This window comes from Sturnus vulgaris, chromosome 1 (assembly GCF_052056855.1).
Source record: "Sturnus vulgaris isolate bStuVul1 chromosome 1, bStuVul1.hap1, whole genome shotgun sequence".
In the NCBI taxonomy this organism is placed as follows: domain Eukaryota; kingdom Metazoa; phylum Chordata; class Aves; order Passeriformes; family Sturnidae; genus Sturnus; species Sturnus vulgaris.
In genome coordinates, this window is record NC_142243.1 from 24,394,695 (window position 1) to 24,416,134 (window position 21,440).

The window sequence follows — 21,440 nt, forward strand, 5'->3', positions numbered from 1 at the left end:
GTAGATTTTTTAAAAGGAAGCAAAATAATATTAGTGTTATTGACACAGGAAGCCAAGAGGGACCAAAGCATGAATGTTTACCTACCAAATAACTGTACAGATAAATGTAAGAAGTTTCTGCTTTCTCTTGCCTTTTTCACAGATGAAGATGGACTTGGCATAAGCATTATTGGAATGGGAGTTGGAGCTGATGCAGGCCTTGAAAAACTGGGAATATTTGTCAAAACAGTAACAGAGGGTGGGACAGCAGAAAGAGATGGCAGGTAAACTAGACTTTGTATTTGGAAATTCTATCAGCAATAGTTACTGTAAATTATGATTTTTATAGGGAATAGTTATTTGCTTAATGTATGTCATGGTAATCCAAGCTGTAAAGTTTGTAGACTTCATTGGTAAGGTTCAAATCCCTGATGTTATGAGAAGACACTAAATTGGTACCATGAGTTTAAAGAAGAACAAATTTGCCAAAAATATGTTTTAGGTTTTAGTGACTGCTGATTACCCAGATGCTTTAGCATGAGTAAGGCTGCTGATTCTAAACTCTGTAACACTTTTGAAGGTAGTTTAGATTCTGAAGGTGTTGAGCTCCCACTTGTTCTATTGGCTTCAAGCCAGCTTTAGATAGGCAATACTTTAAAAAAAGACTTCTGTTCAGCATTTGATTATTTGGGCTCTCTACATTTGATGTCCTTACAAAGAGATGTTGGCAGGCTGGGTCGATGGGCTGCATGAGGTTCTGTAAGGCAAAGGGCCAGGTCCTGCAATTGGGTCACAGCAGCCCCAGGCAGTTCCACGGGCTGGGGGAGGAGCTGCTTGGAAGCTGCTCAGCAGAAAAGGACTTGGGGTGCTGGTTGGCAGGCAGCTGGATATCAGCCAGTGTGTGCCCAGGTGGCCAAAAAGCCAAATGCATCCTGGCCTGGATCAGCAATAGCATGGCCAGCAGGACCAAGGCAGTGACTGTCCCCCTGTACTTGGCACTGGTGAGGCCACACCTTGAGTGCTGTGTCCAGCTCTGAGCCTTTTACTACAAGAAAGACATTAAGGGGCTGGAGTGTGACCAGGGAAGGGGAACAAAGCCGGGGAAGAGTCTGGAGCAAAGTCTTATGAGGAGCAGCTGAGGGAGCTGGGGGTGTTTAACCTGGAGAAAAGGAGGCTGGGGAAACCTTACCACAGTCTACAGCCATCAGGAAGGAGGGTGTAACCAGGTGGAGGTCGGTCTCTTCTGGCATGTCTCAAGTGAAAAGATAAGAAGAAATGGCCTTAAGTTGTGTCAAGTGAGATTAAATATTAGAGCTTTTTTTAAGTGAAAAAGTCATTGGAATAAGTTGCCCAGAAAGGTGCTGGAGTCACTGTCTCTGGAAGTGTTAAAGAGGCACCTGGATGTGTCACTTGGGATGTGCTTTAGGAGTGATTGAGTTGCTTAGTTGGTGGCTGAATTGGCTCGTCTAGGAAGATCTTTTTCAACCTTCATTATTCTATGATTAAGGAAATAATTCATGTATCTGAATTTTTAAACTTTTACTAAATATACTCTTTCAACTTTACTAACACAGACTGTTACTTTCTATTTTTTACTTTGGATAGTCTGCTCTGGAGTTCAGTTTTCACACCTACAGCACTGGAAGTACATTAACTAATTGGAATAGGAAGCTGTACCATTAATCTTGCCCTCTAAAGAAGTGAATTGGTGTGTGTAGTCTGACGTGATGCTCACATAAAACTTGCTTGCTTCTAGAATTGCTTATTTGGTATGTTCAGGCTAAAGAATTCCTTTTCAACATAAAATATTTCCTATCATATGGGGCACAGTTATCTATATATTATACAATACCTGCCAAAACCAAGCCATTCTCATTGGGAGATAGAAAATGACTTTACTGTGTAATCATTTAATAATGAAAGAGATTCTTAAAAATTTTCCAGCTCATAGAATTTTTCATTTTATCCCAGTGCTTAACTTTGTAAATTTTCATGTCAATAAAATATTACTTCTCTGATATGTAAGCAATTAAATCAACTTCTCTGCATTCTCATTTTCTGATTTTAATCATTAATGTTGCTATATTAGTTATAAACAATATGAAAATATTATTTATAAATAAGAGTGGGAATAAACTCTTAAGACTTTGATGTCTTGTGAAAAATACATTGCAGTAACATGTTCCTTGTTGAACACCTCTAACTTTTCTGCTGGGCAAAAACTTGTTCTGCTGTGGAAACCCCACAAAAATTTAAACAAAAGACTCTAGAAGGCAGGGGGTTGCAAAGCTCAGTAACATTGCTCTGAAACTACTGAAGTATATTGTCTTCTAGATTGGGCTTGGAGGTATCTTTACAGGTCTTGGCAATAAGATATCAAGTTGAAGGCCAAGTACTAATTTAGTTCAGGCTTAAAAATTATGAGGGGAAATGAAGAAGCTGACACCTCAGGATGTCATGACTTTATCCATTACTTTAAATTTAAGTGAATGTTTTTCTGAAAGATATGCTTGACCTCAGTTAGAAGGCATTAAGCTCACGACTGGTATTCTTTGTGAAATTCTCTGGTTGAAAATCAGTCACTCACTGCTGCTCTGTCATGATCTGTAATTTCTTTTCATCTCATTATTCACATGTTTGAGTGGGCTACAGAAGTTAATGTTCCATCACAAGTCTCTTCTTTCATTTCCCTAGATGGCATCTGAAAGGAACTTGTCAGCTGAGAAAAAATAATATCATTCTTTGACCGTTCTAATATTTGTGTTGGTTTTCAACTGGCAGAATGTTCAGTCAGCTGAGAAATAGGACTCTGATTTTCTCTTTGAGACCCTGACTGATCATTCACTTGGGAAAGGGATATATAATCCTCTCAGTCAGAACCAGACAGTTCTGCATAATAAAGTGCATCAACTGTGAAGGGTCCTGTTAAACTTCATCTTTATGAAAAACCTACTTAATCATTAACACTGATAGCCAAACAAAGTCTCCTACCAGAAAAATAAAACTGTTTTAACAGGTGCAGCAGATATTCTAAATAGTCGCATAGCGGTCTTCAACCATGTTCTTCTGAAGCTACATTTTAAAACGTTACAGTATCTATAGGATAGTTGTTCTATTTTTTACTGAAAGACGTATCAAATTAGGATATGAAGTACTTGTCTCCCATGGAAGTACAAATTCTGTGCAAAGGGGTTTCACAGTGATTTAACACCACAGGCTTGATTCGTTACTGTAGACAAACAGGTAGCATTTAGTTAACATATTTAAAGGTTTTGCGTGCAAGATTTTACCAAGGAGGGTGCTTCAAGATGAATCCAAAGGCAAGCATGTTGATAAGTATTAGGAGAGGTTATTAATAGTGAGAAAAATATGAAATCAGTCATTAGACTGAATATGAAAAATATAATCTTTTCCTGGATCAATCAGTCCACAGCTGCTTCTTTCAAATTGTTGTGGTGATGAGTCATTCACTTTTTAAAGTATTTTGATAGCACTGGGACAGTTTTGAAACATTACATAGTTCTTAACTTGAACTCGAGAAATTGTGTCTGCACAAATTTTTTTTTCAGTTCATCATACAGAGCAATTGTGCAAATAATGTATTCATCTTTAATTGGTTCACTTCTGTAGTTGCTACTTTATTGTAATCTGCAGGCAGAATTTAAAGTCATGGACATTAGAAAATAATTGTAGAAAAACTACCAGTTTATGAATGATAAAAGCAATAAAATGTCTGTAATTCAGGCTTTGTCAACCTGAGCCTAATTTTTCATTTGTGTTTGAAATTAGATTTGAGAGACAGAGGAGGCCTGGAGCTCCTGTTGGAGTGGGCTCTAAAGGGAAGGCTGCCCTTTGTGTGTTGATGTGTATGCATGTTCGTATACAATTAAAATATATGTATATAGAAAGGAGAGAGTTTTGAAGAACAGTGGCCATAAAAATAAGAGATGGAAGTTAATTTAGGAGCTCTACAAACAAGAAACAAGGAGATACAAAATATGCCTAAAGGACAAATTGACTTAGATGAAATCAAGTTAGAGCTGCTTATGAAGTTGCAGGCAGCAGTTCTCTAACATGATTTTTCATCACCTGAAATACAGCATCTATGTGTCTGTATGAACACTGCTAGTCCACTGGGTGATGGTGTGCAGTGTTGTTGCTTTCATCTCAAAGGAATCTGTTATTCCACCAAGAGGGTGACAGTTTCCCATTCAGTAGGCACCAGCTTCTTAAAAGTTACTTTCCAGGAACTCCTGTGTTTGCTAAAGTTAAAAAAAAAAAGTCAAAATTAAATAAGTATTAATGTGATTGCTGCATTTATCAAATATTTCAGTGAAGATTGAAATAAAATTCTGATATTAAAATGCCTACTATGATTTTCAAAATAGGAATTTATAGGCTGCCTTTTTCAAGGGAGATCCTGCCTAGAACACGGTGACATTCTGTAGTGTGAGACTGCCAAAGAATAAATACTGTATTTCTTACTCACCACTGGAATCCAAAGAATGGAAGATTCTGCTTGAATACATGTAAAACTGCAAAGTGTTTCCTCAGACTTGACAGAGAAAGTAGTGCTCCAAGTCCAGATGCTTCAGCATTCTGCTGAAGCCTCTGTTGGTTTTGAAAAGAAATCTTATCACTAATATATCATTAATATATATAATGTTAAATACATTAATTTCGGTTATTTTCATATAATTTAAATAGGATTTTTTCTTGGCTGTTTCTTGGCTGCTTTGTTAACTGTGTTGTTTGGATCAGTAGAATCCATGTAAAATTGCTCCCTTTGCATCTCTAGTTCTGGATGAGTTTGTTTGGTTTTTATTTTGAAACTATTAGAGATCATGCATTTCTGAAGAATAGTGTAGCGGTCATCTTCCAGGGATTTGTAATCCAGATGAGTCCAGTGCCTACTTTAGGGATTTTTGTAGCACTGCTTGCTTTAGATAAAAGCAGCATGGCTTTCATTCTGTCTTAACTTTTTCTGCATTAAACAGTGCATCAGCTGTAAATAGATGTTTGGTTTCAAAAAGAGAGTCCTCTTTAAAACAGTACAAAGTTTTATGATTGTGTGCAGCAAGATCACACTTAACACTGGGAATTCATCTTTTTGGAACAAGTTAGATGAAATATCTAAAGGAGGTATGTCACAATTGGATCTGATACATAAGTACTTTTCTCCACAGATGAGCAGGTTGTTTTAGTTAAATACTACATTTTTTTTCCATTAGCATGAAATGCCAGAGCTGTATCTTATGCTGTTTTTCAAAGATTGGCTTAGGAAAGAATGATATAAGAGCTGTTAAAGTATCTCATTTAATTTAATTCATATGACAAATTCAGGAGTTTGTGTTGCTGTATTTCTATACAAGGAAAGAGACTGGATAATAAATTGATGATATTAACTGTAATGGTAACTTTGAAGATTTATGAGATGTCTGTGTGCAAGGAATGATGCACTTTTCATATTTACCTCAATCATTTTATGACTGAGCTTTTGATTAAGGTCAAACTAGAAAGATCTCTCTGTGCTAAGTTTTGCTGAAAATTCACATGAATTCATACTATTATTTATGCATTTGTGTTTTTCCCCTGAAAGGATCCAAGTGAATGACCAAATTGTGGAAGTTGATGGCATCAGTCTGGTTGGTGTTACACAAAATTTTGCTGCAACTGTTCTTAGAAACACCAAAGAGAAAGTCAGGTGAGTATTTTAGAAGGAAAAAAGAAATTTTAATTTAATACTTATGATTAGTTGTCTTCCTTCACAGGCCTTTCAGTTTGCCCAGGTAGAATTAGACAGTTTTGGCCTCTGTGTCTTCTCTCCTTTGATCCCTAGAGAGGGATCAAATACAGTATTATAGTTTTGTTTTGGCTTAGATTTTTAAAATATTACCACCAAGACAAGCTGAAATAGCAGATAGATGATGACTGTGCTCTTGATCACTAATCTGATGTTCATGGGCTTCAAGGCGTTTGTATTAGTTGGGATGATGGTGTTGGTCAGATGGGAAGTGCTGCCAGTGATCACTGCCTTGCTCCGCCCCTGGGGACACTGACCGTGTTCATGCTGCAGGGTTGGGGCAGGAGGACGTGAGCACTCCAGTCTCTGCCAGCACAGAGAGAGTATTGGGTGCAGTAGTCACAACAGCTACCAAATTGAGGAAAGTAACCAGTATTGATTGACTGAGCTCCCAGCACCATCTGTGGGTTTCTCTCTGTGCCTCTACCGTGGTTCATTGAAAGGTGTCCTTTTAAAAATCCATAAAATAGTGAACAGACTAGGAAATGTAACATGTACTGCAAATATGCTTCTGAACTTGTGTGAGAGTGCAAAGCTATAAAAATGTCATTGTTAAGAACATTGTTTCACTGGAAATGAACTGGTTTTCCAGTTAAAACCCTGTGCAGTCACATCGTTTTTCAAGAGCTTGTTAATTTCTGTAAAGATTCAACTCTACAAAAATATCTTTGGCATATTGTAAAAGCAGCAGCCATTCTGTAGTCACCTTTTGGTTCTCTTTCAAAATCTTCTCTAGGGAGCACAACTGAATTCTTTAATTAATGAGTTCAGAGCTGACTTGTTTTGAACCATGACTAAACTATGTGTGGTAATACATGCAGACCCCCTCAGATGGTGGTGTTATATGTTGGTGTGCACACTTCCACTGTAATTCCTTAGCTGATCCTGCATGACATTGAGAAAAAATGCTGGGATGTGGATTCTGCAAAGAATCTCGGGGGTGGTTGATCAGTCTTTTATTTAAGAGAGGTTATTTAGGAAAAAAAAAATCAGAAACTGTAGTGTAATTATAGTTGAGTATATTTTTGTGTAACATTTACATTTAAAGTTACACCATTACTATTTCTGCAAAGACTCACACATGCTGTGAGAGTTCCTACTGACTAAACTATGAAACTGAGTATATACTTTATTAGGTTTTCTGCAGCTGAGACCTTCAAACATAAAATCCTTATGACAGAGAATAATGTGTTCCTGTGTTTTGGTACACAGAGCAAATGTTATGTATATTCTGTGTTTGATGTTCTAGTTCAGAAGGAAAAAGGAAAAAAGAATGCTCTCACATAAAACACATGTATTGTATACATTTAGAATCAGCTTAGTTTGTGTAATTATTGCTGCATAAGTTATGGAATGGAATACTTGCTTCCATGGAAAAAAAAAAAGGAGGAAGGAAAAATATTATTTTCACACAGAGTTCCTGCAGTCTTCTCTCAGGAAATAAATTACAGTGAGACTGGTTAAAATCTAGATGTTGTAACAAAATAGGTAGCTGAAAAAAGTATTTCTTGATTGTTGTTGAGCTGACATTGTCAAGTGTACTGTGTATCCTGTGCACTGGGATCATTGGCTTCTGACAGGTCTCGTTTGCCAAAGAGAGATATTTGAGTTTCTACGTTTTTCTTTGTAAGATTAAGATATCGAGTTTTCATGGAAAAAATGACCCAGTGTGTTAGTGTCAAAACTAGACAAGAAAAAAAGCCTGAAATAATACTCAGTTAACAATATATTTTAAATACTGTATGAGGTACAATATAAAATAATACTAAAATATAAATAACGTATACATAAAGAGCATACCGTGTGGTTGACAGTTTCTTACTAGTGTGTATTTCTAATTAGAGAAAAGAAATGGGTAGAATTTGGTGCAACTTCATTAATTTTTTTTTTCATTTTAAATTTCATGGCAAAAAGTGCTGAGAAAGGCTACTTTCTGCTTTATGCAAGCCAGCCGAGAAATGCATTATTTTTTCCCTGGTTTGTGGTAGGCTGGGAGTGAGACTTGACAAGGTAGCCAAGCCTTGTGTGGCACAGGCACCTGCTTAGCTTCTGCTCCAGTCCTGGACAGTTTTGTTGCCCAATGCTCTACGTTGGTTTTAGTTGCACAAAATGAAAAATGGTTCCAGAAAGCTGTTTTTTTGGAGACAGATATTTCAAGATGCTTGATGTTTTGTCTTCTATACAGATTTGAACATTTGCTTGTAAGGAAAGTGAGAGCTGATATTGATGAATTTAGATATGAAAGGAAATGAGGTATTTTTAACTTCCTGACTGTTTTTCTTTTGATATGTGACAAAAGAGCCCTGGCTGCTGTGTGTTTTGTGGAGAGAGCAATTGGTTTCTGGCAGATGCTCTTTCCTGCCGTGTTAGAGCTAGGATGGAGAATCCTTCATCTCCACCTTCTTTGACAGACAGTGCACTTGAACTGCTCCAGAACATTAGGGACAACATGGGAGAGTCTGCTGGGGCAAAACGCCTTTCTTGCCTCCAGCTGTCAGCTCCTGCCTGTTGGCAGTGCAGGGAGCAGAGCAGGGAGCAGCAGTGCAGGGAGCAGAGCAGGGAGCAGTGCAGGGAGCAGCAGTGCAGGGAGCAGCAGTGCAGGGAGCAGTGCTCCTGCCCTTTGAGTGCCCCATTGCCATGGCAGCTGCCATTAGTGATCCCTGTCACTGCAGGAGGCAGGAGCAGGGGAGGAGGTTGCTGCTCTCTGAAGCCCTCCTGCCTTTCCTGCAGAGCATGTCCCAGCTGAGCTGCCAGTGTGTAGGCAGTGTACAAGCACACCTCGCCTGATCAAGGCAAGGCAGCTTCACCAATCCTTCCTTCACAGGAGGAGTCACGTTCACACTTGCTCGTGAATCTGCTGTTCAGTAGTGTCAGCTTGATGGGGTTTATAGAACTGCTTTAATAAGCACAGTTATCTTTGTGACCGTGGCACACAAAATCTCTGCCTTTCTTCTGCCTGGTGTCTTGTACACACAGAGATTTGTGTGCCTTTCACTGGCATTACTTCTCATTTATATTCCACAGCATTATGTATCTGTAGTCACTTTGTCCTTAATCTAGTCAAAGTGCATGCTGGTTTTTATAGCAGGGTTTATTACATGAGATCAGTTGTAAAAAAAGGACACTCCTGAATTGAATGACATTAAAGCCACTTCTTAATTCTTTGCAATAAATGCAGTCAGTACCTCTTCAGAGAACTTGCACAATACCAACACTTACTAATTCATTTTTCTCCTTTGAGCCTTCTGAACACTTTGAATGATACTGACAGTGGAAGTCGTTGACCTAGAATAGATTTTTGCAATTTTTCTACCAGAAAAAATGTATCCAGACTGTCTGTAGCTGACACAGTAAAGAATTTGTGAAAATGAGGATATGGCTTTTACCTTTTGAACTGTTCTAGGTGAGGCTGAAAGGAGGTGAAAGAAGAACAAACGTAAGCATCTACGATTATTTTATCTATTGTTTGCAGTATTGGATTATCCAGCAGAGTCATCATACCATAATGAAAAATCATGGGCTCAACCAATTTGACTTCTACAGTGATAATAAATTAAATTATTTTTTCTTAAAATGTTTTCTAGAAAGATCATCAGCAGACGTACTCTGGTAGCTTGAGAGGCAAAGGAAAGAGATGGAATTCTTTCATAATCCCAGCTGGCAATCAGCTTCTGTTTTTCAGGATGAGAATTAGTGTCCTCGTGACTCTAATCAGGCAAATACAACTACGAATGCTATTTCAATTGATGTAAATATCAAGTCTTTTTTACAATTTTACATAATTGTTTAGTTTACTAATATCTCATATTAGTGCATTTCAGAATTTGATTATATACAGGAAGGATTTGAAATATGTGTTGTTTTCAATATTGTTGAGTGTTACCCCTGCTCTAAGATTAATGGCTCAGAGGGCAGTGCCACACTAATACCACTAATTGTTGTGTGCTTCTTTTGACCCCATTTAGGATGTAATCCATCAGCTTGAAGTTTGCAAGTGGTGCCTGCAGTCACAAAAGATAGATAAGGAGACAGCTTGACAGTGGGAATCCTATCCTGTCATGGAGTTTCTCCTGTGTTATTTTGCTTGCAATCTCCCCATGGACTGTGGTGTTGAGTATCAGACCTTTTCTTTGAAGCTGCCTGGGTGATGTTAAGCCTTTGTGACCACACTTTATTCCCTTGTTCATCACAGTGAGAGGGTTCTGGGAGACCCTACAGTCTCTGCCAAAGAAAGCTCACTCGAAGAGCTGTATGCCTCCAGGGATTTTTATTTCTTTTTCTTGAACATACTCACAAGAGAAAAAATCTAGTTCTTTCATAGAGAAAACGTTATCCTTTTATCATACTTACTAGATATGAAGATTTGTGCTCACACAGGTCTGGGAAAGACAGAGCGCCAGGAAAGGAGGACGTGTTTCTTGGAAGACTTACTGCATTGATAAGGAGAAAGAGTCTTGCATGAGAGAATCATCAGAAAATCCCAGTCCTTCATATGCTCCTTGTATCTTCTAGGATTATGACTTTCCTCTGAAAGGTTTCTTTTAAGGAAGTTAACCAAATTCAGTGTTTTACTGGAGAGGCAAATTTTAAATTCTGTGTCCTCCTTCCATATCCTGTTGTATGAATGTGACTAAACATTTTCTCAACTTCCCAAACTGTTGCTAGGCACTGAGTGGATGCTCTCATGGTGCTTTCTGAGTCAGTTCTTGACTTTTGTAGGGAACCACACAGAACCTGTGCAAAACCTGTTTGGTTTATCATGACTTGTACCACCGTGAAAGTTATTAATTGTTTTAATTCTAACCTGACAATGAGTTTACCTGCTTTTGTTTATTTAAATTCTGCTGAAATGCAAATCTTTCCATCTTAAATAATTGGTTAGCCAATTTAGCTGTGTCTAATTAATCTTCTAGATCATTAAAGATATGTTCTAACATCAGCAGTGCAACTATCCAACCCTCTGGCTTTTCACTATTAACTATTCTCTGTTCTGATAAAGAATAATTTATTGCCATTTTTTGGTTTTTCTTATCTGGAAAGTTTCAATTCAAACCAGGGTTCTATCTTAACTCCCTATTAGTTCACAGCCTAATTTTTTTTATCTTGTACTAAACTGAAAATGCAATCTTTCATACAAATTTTTACTTTTATGTAGCTCTTATACAAGGAGCAATTAAAGGGTGAAAAGTAAAAATAATTGATGTTCATTAACAACAATTTGAAATGTCATTTATTCCTTCCTCAGCTAATTCCTCACCCCCTCTTGAGCTGAATTTTTTCAGAAAAATACACTGTTTCCAAAAATAGTATTTTCATACCTGCTGTTAGTTTTATTTGCCACCACAGCATCTGGAAAGGCAGGTTATACAGTCAGGGCTTTGCAAGAACTAAGACTGTAGAGGACAGATGAAGTTTGCCTCAGGACCTAGCCAGCAGCAGTATGCCCCGATGGGAATGATGTTGGTGACAGTAACACTGAGCATGTGCCTTTATTGTGACTCCTTTGTCTAGGTAATGATCTTCTCTTCTCCCAAGTGTGTGCCTGTGCAGGTTTTCTTTTGCTCCTTCCGACTTTGCCTGCCTGTGCTCTTACTCTGGGGTAAGCAGGGTCCTTGAAAATTTGCAGGTATTCTCCATAGTGCAGATCCACATTGTGGTAAAGGCAGGACTGCTAATTACTGGGTAATGAGGCAGGACCCAAACCAAAAGATACCACTCTCCATGTCTGCTTCAGAGAGCTGGGTTATGTTGTCTGTTTTCTAACTGGGGGTTGTGGTTTTGTTCTTCCTTTCCTTGTCTATCTCTTCTTCCTTGAATCCAAGTGCCAGAGCTGAGGACCTAAAAAGAGAAGGAAAGAAAAGCCCTTTGCTCTGCAATGCTGATTGCTGATCTGGGACTTCACACTGAGCTGCTTCAGAAGCCATGTGTGCTTGATGCACTTTCTGCTTCTTAGATAAACCTGAATTGTGGATCCTGCAGAAACTAAACGTGTGGTGCTGTGTGCCAAAGTAGTGTAAATTTCTCCTGTTTAATCCACTATGGCTGAAGATTCCATAATACATTTTCTTTCTGGTTTCTGCAAAGTACCTCTACAAGCACTGGTAATTGTCCTATAAGTCTACCAGGAGTATTGTGCTGAACATGAAAAATTACACAAGAGTCCTCTGACACCTTAGCATGGGTGAGATAAGACTGCATTCATCTCTGCTTAGCTGGTTTATATTCCTTGGCTGTGCCTGTGTAGGAGACAAGCTGTGCCTTGGACTGTTCTTTGTGCTGAGGCCAGCTGGCACCAGAGTGGTCAGTGCTCCTGCCCTTAAAGAGTTGTACCTTTCTGAGCAGGGTGGCCATATCCAGATTGTCCATTGGAGACATCCAAGCTGACTCCTAGCCTTTGCTAATTTCTGGACTGTGTCTGAGTATTCTTTAGTGGAATATTAGTTAACTTGTGTCAAACTGTTGCCAAGACTGTTTCAGTGATGTAATACGATTTTAATATGATGACCAGTTACTAGTATTTGGAAGCATTCCCTGGCACTGTGTAATTTGCTGGCATAAGCATAGCCCCCGTGTCCTGAGTTCTTGCTAATTTTTATGGCAATTTTTTTCTCAAAATATTTGCACATTTGGACAGGAAATTACATGTTTGAGTGTGAAATATATAAAGAAGTCTTAATTTTAAATATTTTGTCTGAATTATAAACTATTTTTTATTTTTTTATTATTGGAGCTTTTAAAAGTAAGTATAGCATGAATGAGTAAGGTTCAGTGAGGCTGGATTTCATTAGGAGCAGCTTTGCTTGCTTTGCTTTTCTTTTCTTTTCCTGGAAAAAGGAACAAGTTGACAGGTTTTGAATCAGTTCATCCTCAACTTGGTTGGATTTAAACATAAACTACTAGCCCCACAACTGAAATATCATATTATATTTTATTTAGCTATTTTTTTTACTCCTTCATCCAAGATACTATTTTGTGGAAGCTCCCACACCGTTTTGGTGCACCTTGAATAATGGGATACAACATTGTGACAGCTAGACAGAAATACCTGCTGTTCATCCTTGCAGGATAACTCAGCAAACTATAGGGATGGTGCTGTAGGAGCATTTAGCTGGACTGTGCTATGAGGATGGTCTAGCTTGCCTAGAGTCTGGATCATGCAATCATCCAGATTAAGGACATGGTCTGAACTCAGAAGCTTATATGTGACCTGTCTGTATTTTCTTTCTGGATTTCTTCCCTGTGGATGCCAGCAAGGGTAAAGGAAGACAGAAAAGCAATCTGTTTTTTTTTATAAGCATGGCCTGCTAGCACTTGCACCTTCTGAACAGAGGTGGCTGCATTCAGGTATGTTAAAGCACAGATTTACAAATGTGTTTCTTTGAAGTGGCCATTCCCATACTAACTATGTGGTGCTGTAGCAAATGCTGATTAAATTATCACTCTGTATTCAAGGAAACCTTTTAAGCAAGGATTGTGTTGGAATACTGTCAGGCTGTCTGGAAAGAGATGGAGTTGATTCTTAACATGCACTCTCAGAAGAGCAGAGCAATGTAAGGACCAGAATCTGGAGAGGTGCCAAAACATTGAATCCCTTGGCTAATTTTGAAGTACTCTTGAGTAAAGCTAATTTGTCAGTGAGGCCCTAGACTAGAATTGATTTCTGGAGGAATAATTAATCTAAGTGCATTGATATTATTGTGTGGGTTTTTTACGTGACTTCCTAATTGTCTGACTCAATATCCATTTAGTGTTGATAGCAGCATAGTTTATCAGGGGCTTCTATCCAAGATGCTCTGGAGAGTCTGCTGAGGCTTTTCTGGTGCTTGATCTGTGATTGTGCTGCTCATCCACCAGTACCACTGATACCACAGTTTGCCCAGGAGCCAACCACATCCTGGGTCAGCACGAAAAGAGGAATGGCCATCAGGGTGAGGGAGGTGATTCTGCCTCTTTTCTCTGCCACGTGGGACCCCACCTGCAGTGCTGCATCCAGCTCTGGGATCCTCAGCACAGGAAAGACATGGACTTTGTCACCGTGGGTCCAGAGGAGGCCACAGAGTTGAACAGAGGGATGGAGCACCTCTCCTGGAGACAGGTTGAGAGTGCTGAAATTGTTCTGCCTGGAGAAGCAAAGACTCTGAGGAGACTTTTTAATACCTTCCAGTAATGAAAAGGGCTTTTACAAAAGAGGTAGAGTGACTTTTTACACAGATAGTGATAGGACAAAGGGGAGTGGTTTTAAACTAAAAGAAGAGAAGTTTGTGTTAGAGATTAGAAAGCTCTTTACTCACGGGGTAATGAGGCACTGGAACAGGAGGAAGTAATACAGAAAGGAACAGAAGGGGTAGTGAGGAACTGGAACAAATTTTTCTCAGAAAATTTGTGGATGCTCATCCGTGGAAATGTTCAAGGCCAGGTTGAATGGAGGGTCCTGAGCAACCTGATTTAGTGGAAGGTGTCCCTGTATGGTCCCTTCCAACCCAAAGTGGTAAATTGAAGTCCTGCCGTCTGTCTTTAAATTCAGGGTGCTTTACTTCATCCTGGGTCTGGGGACAAGGATAGAGGCTGCAGAACTTCTGCACAACAGTTCGTCTTACTGGCAACTCGATCTCCAGGGTCCTTGGAGGCTCTTCCTAAAATCTGCTTATCTGTACTGGCTTCACATAGCCAGCATCGTGCACTAGATATTACGCAGATTGCCCTCTTAGATGTTTCTTATGTGACCTTAAATAACTTCACTCAGTCGTTGCCAATTCATTCACGGATGGTCGTCACTTCATTATATTACTTTGGGTGCTGATCTCCAAGCAGTTTTTCGCTTGTTTCGGGTCATTTATCACTTATCTCCAGGCAAACATTTTTTATTTCCCTCTACCCGTCCTCTTGGTTCCAGCTGGTGTCTTTAAAGATTGCTGTGCACATGCCTGTCTCTGATACAGAGGCAGGCTGATGGATTTACTGACAGAAGTTTGCACATGATAGGGTAACACAGGGCTACAATCCCAGGATCTTCAACAGCCTGCAGGAATGGGCTGAGAGAAACCTTAGGAGGCAAGGGCTGATGTGAGTCTGGCATCTGGAGCAGCATCCCTGTGCAACACTGTGAGCTAGAGAGCAGAAGTGCAAGCAGCATCCTGGGAAAAGGTGGCAGGAGCATCTTCAGTCAAAAGAAAAGAATGGGATGTCAGGCATCTTATTGCTGTCTCAACTACCTTCCATGAGGTAGAGTGAATAAACCCAGATTCTTCTTACTCTTGGGACAAAGGGACAAAATAACAAGCAATGAACAGAAGTTGCAGCTAGGGTAGTTCTGATCAAGGCTGTGACAAAGTTGGCCATCTTTTCAAGTCAGGGGCTTAGGTTGGACTGGTTTCCTTCCAACTGAAATTATTCAAAGAGTGTTTATGAGTTTCAGATCATTTCATATCAAGAAGTGTAATGGAAGCTCATAGGTTGTGAATTCCTTATGTGCAGTGACTTCTGCATTTGAGAGTGCTGTTTGGGAGAGGTTGATCTTGTTCATTAAAACCACACAAATGCCATCTTGTGCTTCTGTGACTAACTAAAATTTCTTTCTTAACAGGGTTCACACCCCTTTTAGCACTTCGGGTTAATTAAGTAGCTGTTAACCTAATGGAAGCAGCCAGAGTAGGTAATTGAAGACATCTTGAAATAAATTAGATAAATAGTAGCTGAAGCAGCTTCAGGCTTTAAAGCACAGAGGAAAATCAGTTTAAAAATCGTAGAATGGTTTGAGTTAGAAGGGACTTTAAAGATCATTTAGCTCCAGCCCCTCTGCTGTTGTCACGGACACCTTCTACAAGAGCAGGTTACTCAAAGCCCCATCCACACTGACCTTGAGCAGTTCCAGGTATGAGGCTTCTGACTGCAAAACTCCCTGAATGTACATTTTTATGGACCAAACTGTATTTTAGGAAAGATTAGAAGAAAATATTTTGAATACTGTTGCAGCAAACCCCACACTCTTTCTTAGAATGTGTTTGCTGTATTCTTACTTGATTTCTGTTGGATTTATGGAAACCATGCTAATGTATTTTTAACTGAGCACATAATTCCTGAAGTATTTTCAGGAGAAATCATTAACTCATTTCACTAAAAGTGTATGCTGCAGTACTTCAGTTTTGCATCACAGATTTGGTGCCTTTGCAATTTTTTTTAGTACCACTTATTTTCAAAGTGGAGATATTTTTTTTAATTTAATCAATTTTTATAATAATATATCTGGTTTCCATAATTGATAAAAAAAATCAATAAGTTATTTCAAGCACAGGTCTGCAGATCCTCTTTTAATAAAAGCTGGGCATATGCAGAAGGCTGTATATCGAGTGAGCTGTAAAATATTTAAATCATGGATTGCAGGAGATGTAGTTGTTGCCAATTTCAGTAGACTGCTTTTCTTAACCACCACTAGTGTAGTTAATTTTCAATTTCTCAAGATACATAATTCTTTTAGATATTCTAAAATCCATTATAGAGTCAAATATTAATTATATTTCTAGCTCCATCCCTGTTCATTTTAACCGCAACCACAAAGAATATTTCTCAGCTGGTAATTTAGCTAAATTGCATGTAACTCTTGGATATCAAGGGCAGTTCATGCCCTGCCTCTCTCCTTCTCCGTCCTTCTTTTTTGCAGACTTCAGAAAAAATCAGTAATTACCTGAGATTTAGTACAGTGATGTCTGTGTCACAGATTTGCTGGGCTTTATTTTGCATTTTCTGGCTTTAATAAACTAGATGAAGATTGTCGTGATGTGGTTAAAGGCTGTAAAATGCCCATTTGTCTCATATCGAAAAATATGACCCACTTCTCAAATATGTTATTGCTGACAGAATATATAGTTCTTTATTATAATATTACTAGCTCTTGAGACTAATTAATGAAGTCTGAAATGCATGTGATTGATTTTGTTGAGCCAAATTGATTTGAAATATATAATTAGCCCCTTTGTTGAAATATGTGTATTATAGTTCCATGACTGATTTTTTGGTCAGTGAATCACAGCCTTATGTCTCTTCCTCATATTTAAACACTTCAGATTATGATAATTCTTGTATTTAAAGCTATTCTGAGAATAAATATCTAATTCATGCTTAGAGTTTTAATAACTGCGCCTGCTTTATGGTTTGCTAAGTTATTTTTATTCAGCTCTCTCTTTAAAATGTAACTTTATAATTTATGGTTTATCTCAATTACCAGTTAAGTAAAATTATATACATGGTATTCTTAAGATCATGGAATGCAAAATGACAAAAAGTTTGGTTTAGTTTGTAGAAGCTGTAATTGCTGGGAATACAGTATTCAATTTTACAAATTCACAATTCTTTCTCTAGAACTGACATCACTTGTAGATTGAATGCTTCTAAAAATTATTTTCAGACATTTTGGATATGTCTCACTCTAAAGCAATAAATTTTAGGAAGATAGAACATTACTAGTATATTTCTATTTTGGAAAACATTTGCTTTAAACTTTGTCATTACTTGGAGGCTTTTATTCATATGTCATCTCACAGCTTCAGGTATCACTGAGTAACTTCATTTTTACATGTGATTCAAGCCTTGAAAATCACATCACTGTGAACTGTAAGTGACTTAGGCATGAGAAGAAAAATTCAATTAATAAGACTTCATATTTCTACATCCTACCTAATTTTGTTTGTCTATATGAAAATATTACTGCATTACAGTCTAATGTGTCAAAAACCATTTCTAATTTATCAGGAATTACCAGGCTTCGGATGCATTATATGTTGTCTATTCTAAGTTTTCAGGGTAAAAACATGATGGTATGAAGTATTTTGAGTCTTGTATTTTCCAAGGAAGGTGAATTACAAGGCAGGGGGCCAGAGGGAATTCACTATTTGCATCACTTTGGTTTCATAACTTTACACATTGAGGATCTCCCTCACGTATTTACAAATGTGGTGCTCTCTCTACTAGGTGTAAGTAATACACTCATGCATATTTTTGATTAAAATGTTTTTTTTAAATACAATTTTTTTCAATATTTACTTTTAATTTGTTTTTATATTGGAGGAGACAAACAAGTTAGCAGATACGAGTTACATCCTTCTTTCTTCCTTCAGTAATTTCAAAAGTTCATTGTTCCTCCCAGTTGAGTCTGAAAACATGACTGGTTTAGTCTTTGTAATGCTTGGCTCTAAAATCAAAATTTAGAGGAAACAGGATCTGTCTGTGAGTCAGTATGCAGAACAGATGAAGTGTAGGGGCCATGAAGAAACAATCATTTTCTTTCAGCCCAAGGTCTTTATCATTACTGAGAACTAATGTCGTATTTTGCAATGGTGGGATATGAGTGCCAGACTGTGATCTGTTTTGATCAAGATTAAAATGTTGATGTTACTGCCTTGTTTCTCTTATAGTTTCTGGTGTATTTGCTATTGATATTTTTAAGCTAAGACACTTTCTTGCAGATTATTTTCAGAGTGCCTTGTGTCATTATTTCAAATGGAGTCACTCATTCTCACCTTTCTTACCCTTTTGGAAGTAATTAATAGTTTGGGTATTTTGATGATATTGAAATAATCTCCAAATTGCAGTCCTTTCTGCAGTGTCTGACTTCATAGAATCTGAAAAATTATTTGTCATTGGAAATGGACCCAGGGTCATCCACTGTTGGGAAGTTGGCTTACACATGGATGACAAATCCCAAGGGATTTTAACAGTGATAGGCAGTGTGAATGAAAAGAAATTTTTATTGCATGGGATATAATGCACATTTCTGCCTCTCATTCAAATAATAAATTAAATTCATCATTTGAGCCAAATGTTGTGGAAACAAGTAATTTACTATATCCAGTATCTCAGTGTCACCTTACTGTGCCTTTCAGCTCTACATAATACTTCTTTCATCTGTAATTACCTAATTATCTTTCTAGCCTTCTAAGAAAATAATTCTTCAGCTTGACATCTTTAAATTGTGCTTTTGTTCAGTAGTTCATAGTCTGTTGGTACTATATAATGGATGTTTATGATTAGTTCTGGAGATAGCAGCATATCTAAATATGGTTATGCCACTGTGCTAAAAAAAAAAAGGGGGGGGTTACAATCCAAACCAATTCTGAGTTCTAGCTGCTGAAAGCAAGACGGAGAAGCATTCTTGTAAGTCTCAGCCAAGAAAGAGGCACTTCCCTTGTGTTTTGTTAAGCCAAGGAAGTGTGCACCCAGTGTTCCACAGTAGCTAACAGTGGAGAAAATGTTCCTTAGCAACAGAAGTTCATGAAGTAAAAAGACAGATTTAAATGCAGCTTAAAATTAAGGAAATAGCGTCTGTCGGATTTTAAAATGTGGAAATAGATTCTGTTTTCTAGATGGGAGGAAGACAAAAATAAAGCTCAGAAATGGAAGATAACTTCTAAGTCAGGGTGGGAAGGAGTTACTCTGCTGCATGCTATAAGCTGCCATAAGTGTGCTGTGCTCTTACTGTGCATCCATAACAGTCTGGTCTTCTGTAGCCTTCTGGTGAATACATGGCTCTAAAGGGAATGGAAGTGATTATACTTTACTGAAACATGAAGGTTTGTAATGGTGCCTTCTATTTTGCTCCTCCTGTCATGTGACCAGACCTGTCATGGTCTGATCACTGCTACTCCTGCACACAGTGCCCTTGTGACAAATCTCATCCACAGAACACATCTGAAACAATCAAAACTACACATCTCTGGAGAAAAAGGCTACCCTCCTTACTAGAAATGGCTAAAACCCTGGAACTTCAGTAAACAGTAGGAGTAATGTTTTTTCACTGATGTTTTGTATAGGTTTGTAATTGGACGAGAAAAACCGGGACAAGTGAGTGAGGTTGCGCAGCTGATTAGCCAAACTCTAGAGCAAGAGCGACGCCAGAGAGAGCTGCTGGAGCAGCATTATGCACAGTATGATGCAGATGATGATGAGGTAACACACTGTCCAGTGTTTCACTATTTGGTGGTTTTTAATGTTCTGTTTTCTCTTCTTTTTACTTGCCACTCAGAGGTCAACTTTTGGATCTTTCCATTACCCTTGCTGATGATTTTTACAGATTTTGATGGTGACTCTTGATTGAAGAACAAATTTATAGAAAAACTTTTCATCATGGATTTAAAGTACTTGTTTTGTTCCAGAAGAGCAAATACCAAGTTGGTTGATGCTTCCGTAAGCATTTCTCTTCCTTGAAAGCATATACGTTTCTGAAATAAGAGGGTAAAGTTTGTTCGGTTGTGCACTGAAATGTTAAAGTTTCAGAAAACTGGTAAAAGTTGCCCTCTAATTTTTAGAGGGGTTGAGGAAATTGTTTGGGTTTTTTTTCTAGAAGAATTTATATTCTTCTTAAGTCAAAATGTTTTCTGAAATTCTGGATGAGACTCCTCCTTCCACACACTATGCTTTTGCTTCTGTGTGAACAGATATTCCTCAGTATAGAGAATTAGACTGCCTTGTCTGAAGTGTATATTGATGCTTACAATTAGTGCCTGATGTCCCAGTATAAAAGTTTTGAAAGTAACAACTTGGTGCAGTAAAATTTCCATAATTTCTTTCCATTCTCATAAAATTCCTAGTATGCCTAAATACCAAGATACTTGGAAAGATTACTTTGAGAGTTTTTTTAGAGACTACTGCTGTTTGTGTTACTCCCTAAATTAACTGCTGGGTTTTGTAACAAACTGCTTCCATATAGCCCAAGCACACTGTCATCATTTCACATCATCTTAAGTAATATTATTTTAAATGCTAAGACTTCATGTATTAGTGTGTTTTCATCCCAGACCAGCTTTTTTGTGTGTGTGTGTGAGGGAACAGTAGAGAAGGGGAGATAGAGAATTCATGGTACTCATTTATTTCAGGTTAGTTTTACTTTTTAGAGAAAAAATACTCTTGACATAAAATCAGGATATACTAAGATTTTGAAAAATGGTGTTAAAATACCAATATGTCAGAACAATCAGAAGTGTCCCAACAGACTAAGTAAAAATCCTGTCTAGCCCCAGTAATGCTCTCACTTGCTGTAATTTCCACTCATATTATGAATAAAAATATTTCAATGTCTTAGAATTATTCCTGTCACAGGGACATATGTAAGTCATAAATAAGCTATACATACATGCATATGTAGGTATGCCTGTGGGAGACCATGAAGGATGGAAAAACCCATATCCTCTCTGTTCCCTTCTCAAACTAGAGAAACATGCAAGTCTTCTAACTTCTCTTTAGTCTAGAATTAAATTCAAGAGAAGTTTCTTGAAGGAGCTGTCTTAAAAGCTCTTCAAAAACAAAATGGAGCAGCTGGCCTTTGGGAAAAGAGATTTCTCACAACTCGTCACAGTGTGCTGTAGATGTCAGGGTTCCAAGACCTTCAGTACTATTTGTGGTGAGCATAGTCTGATCACTTTCATATAGGCAAGAGAGCTGTGTCCTAAATGCCTGATGATCAAATCTTTCTCACTGCCTACTTGCATGTGTGGCTGACCTGTGTGAGTGATTGATGCATTGCACCTTTTATCTGTGGGACACATCCACCTGCAAAAAATATCAAATGTTTGTGTTTCTTACCTTCACACACCACACAAGTGGCATTACTCAAAGATCTGGCAATAAAAAAAATGTGGTTAAATTCATATTGATCAATACTGATCCTGGT

The 21,440-nt window shown here is 38.0% G+C and overlaps 1 protein-coding gene across 5 annotated transcripts in view; it reads left to right on the top strand.

The window, feature by feature from the left end:
• Positions 1-21,440, top strand: part of PPP1R9A (protein phosphatase 1 regulatory subunit 9A) — a 124,910-nt gene that overhangs the window by 67,053 nt on the left and 36,417 nt on the right. For all 5 annotated transcript variants that reach the window (XM_088161853.1, XM_088161855.1, XM_088161864.1 and 2 more), the window contains exons 3-5: positions 143-263; positions 5,579-5,683; positions 19,585-19,720. In XM_088161853.1, coding sequence (XP_088017979.1) covers positions 143-263; positions 5,579-5,683; positions 19,585-19,720 — 362 coding nt within the window. The remainder of the gene's footprint in view (positions 1-142; positions 264-5,578; positions 5,684-19,584; positions 19,721-21,440) is intronic.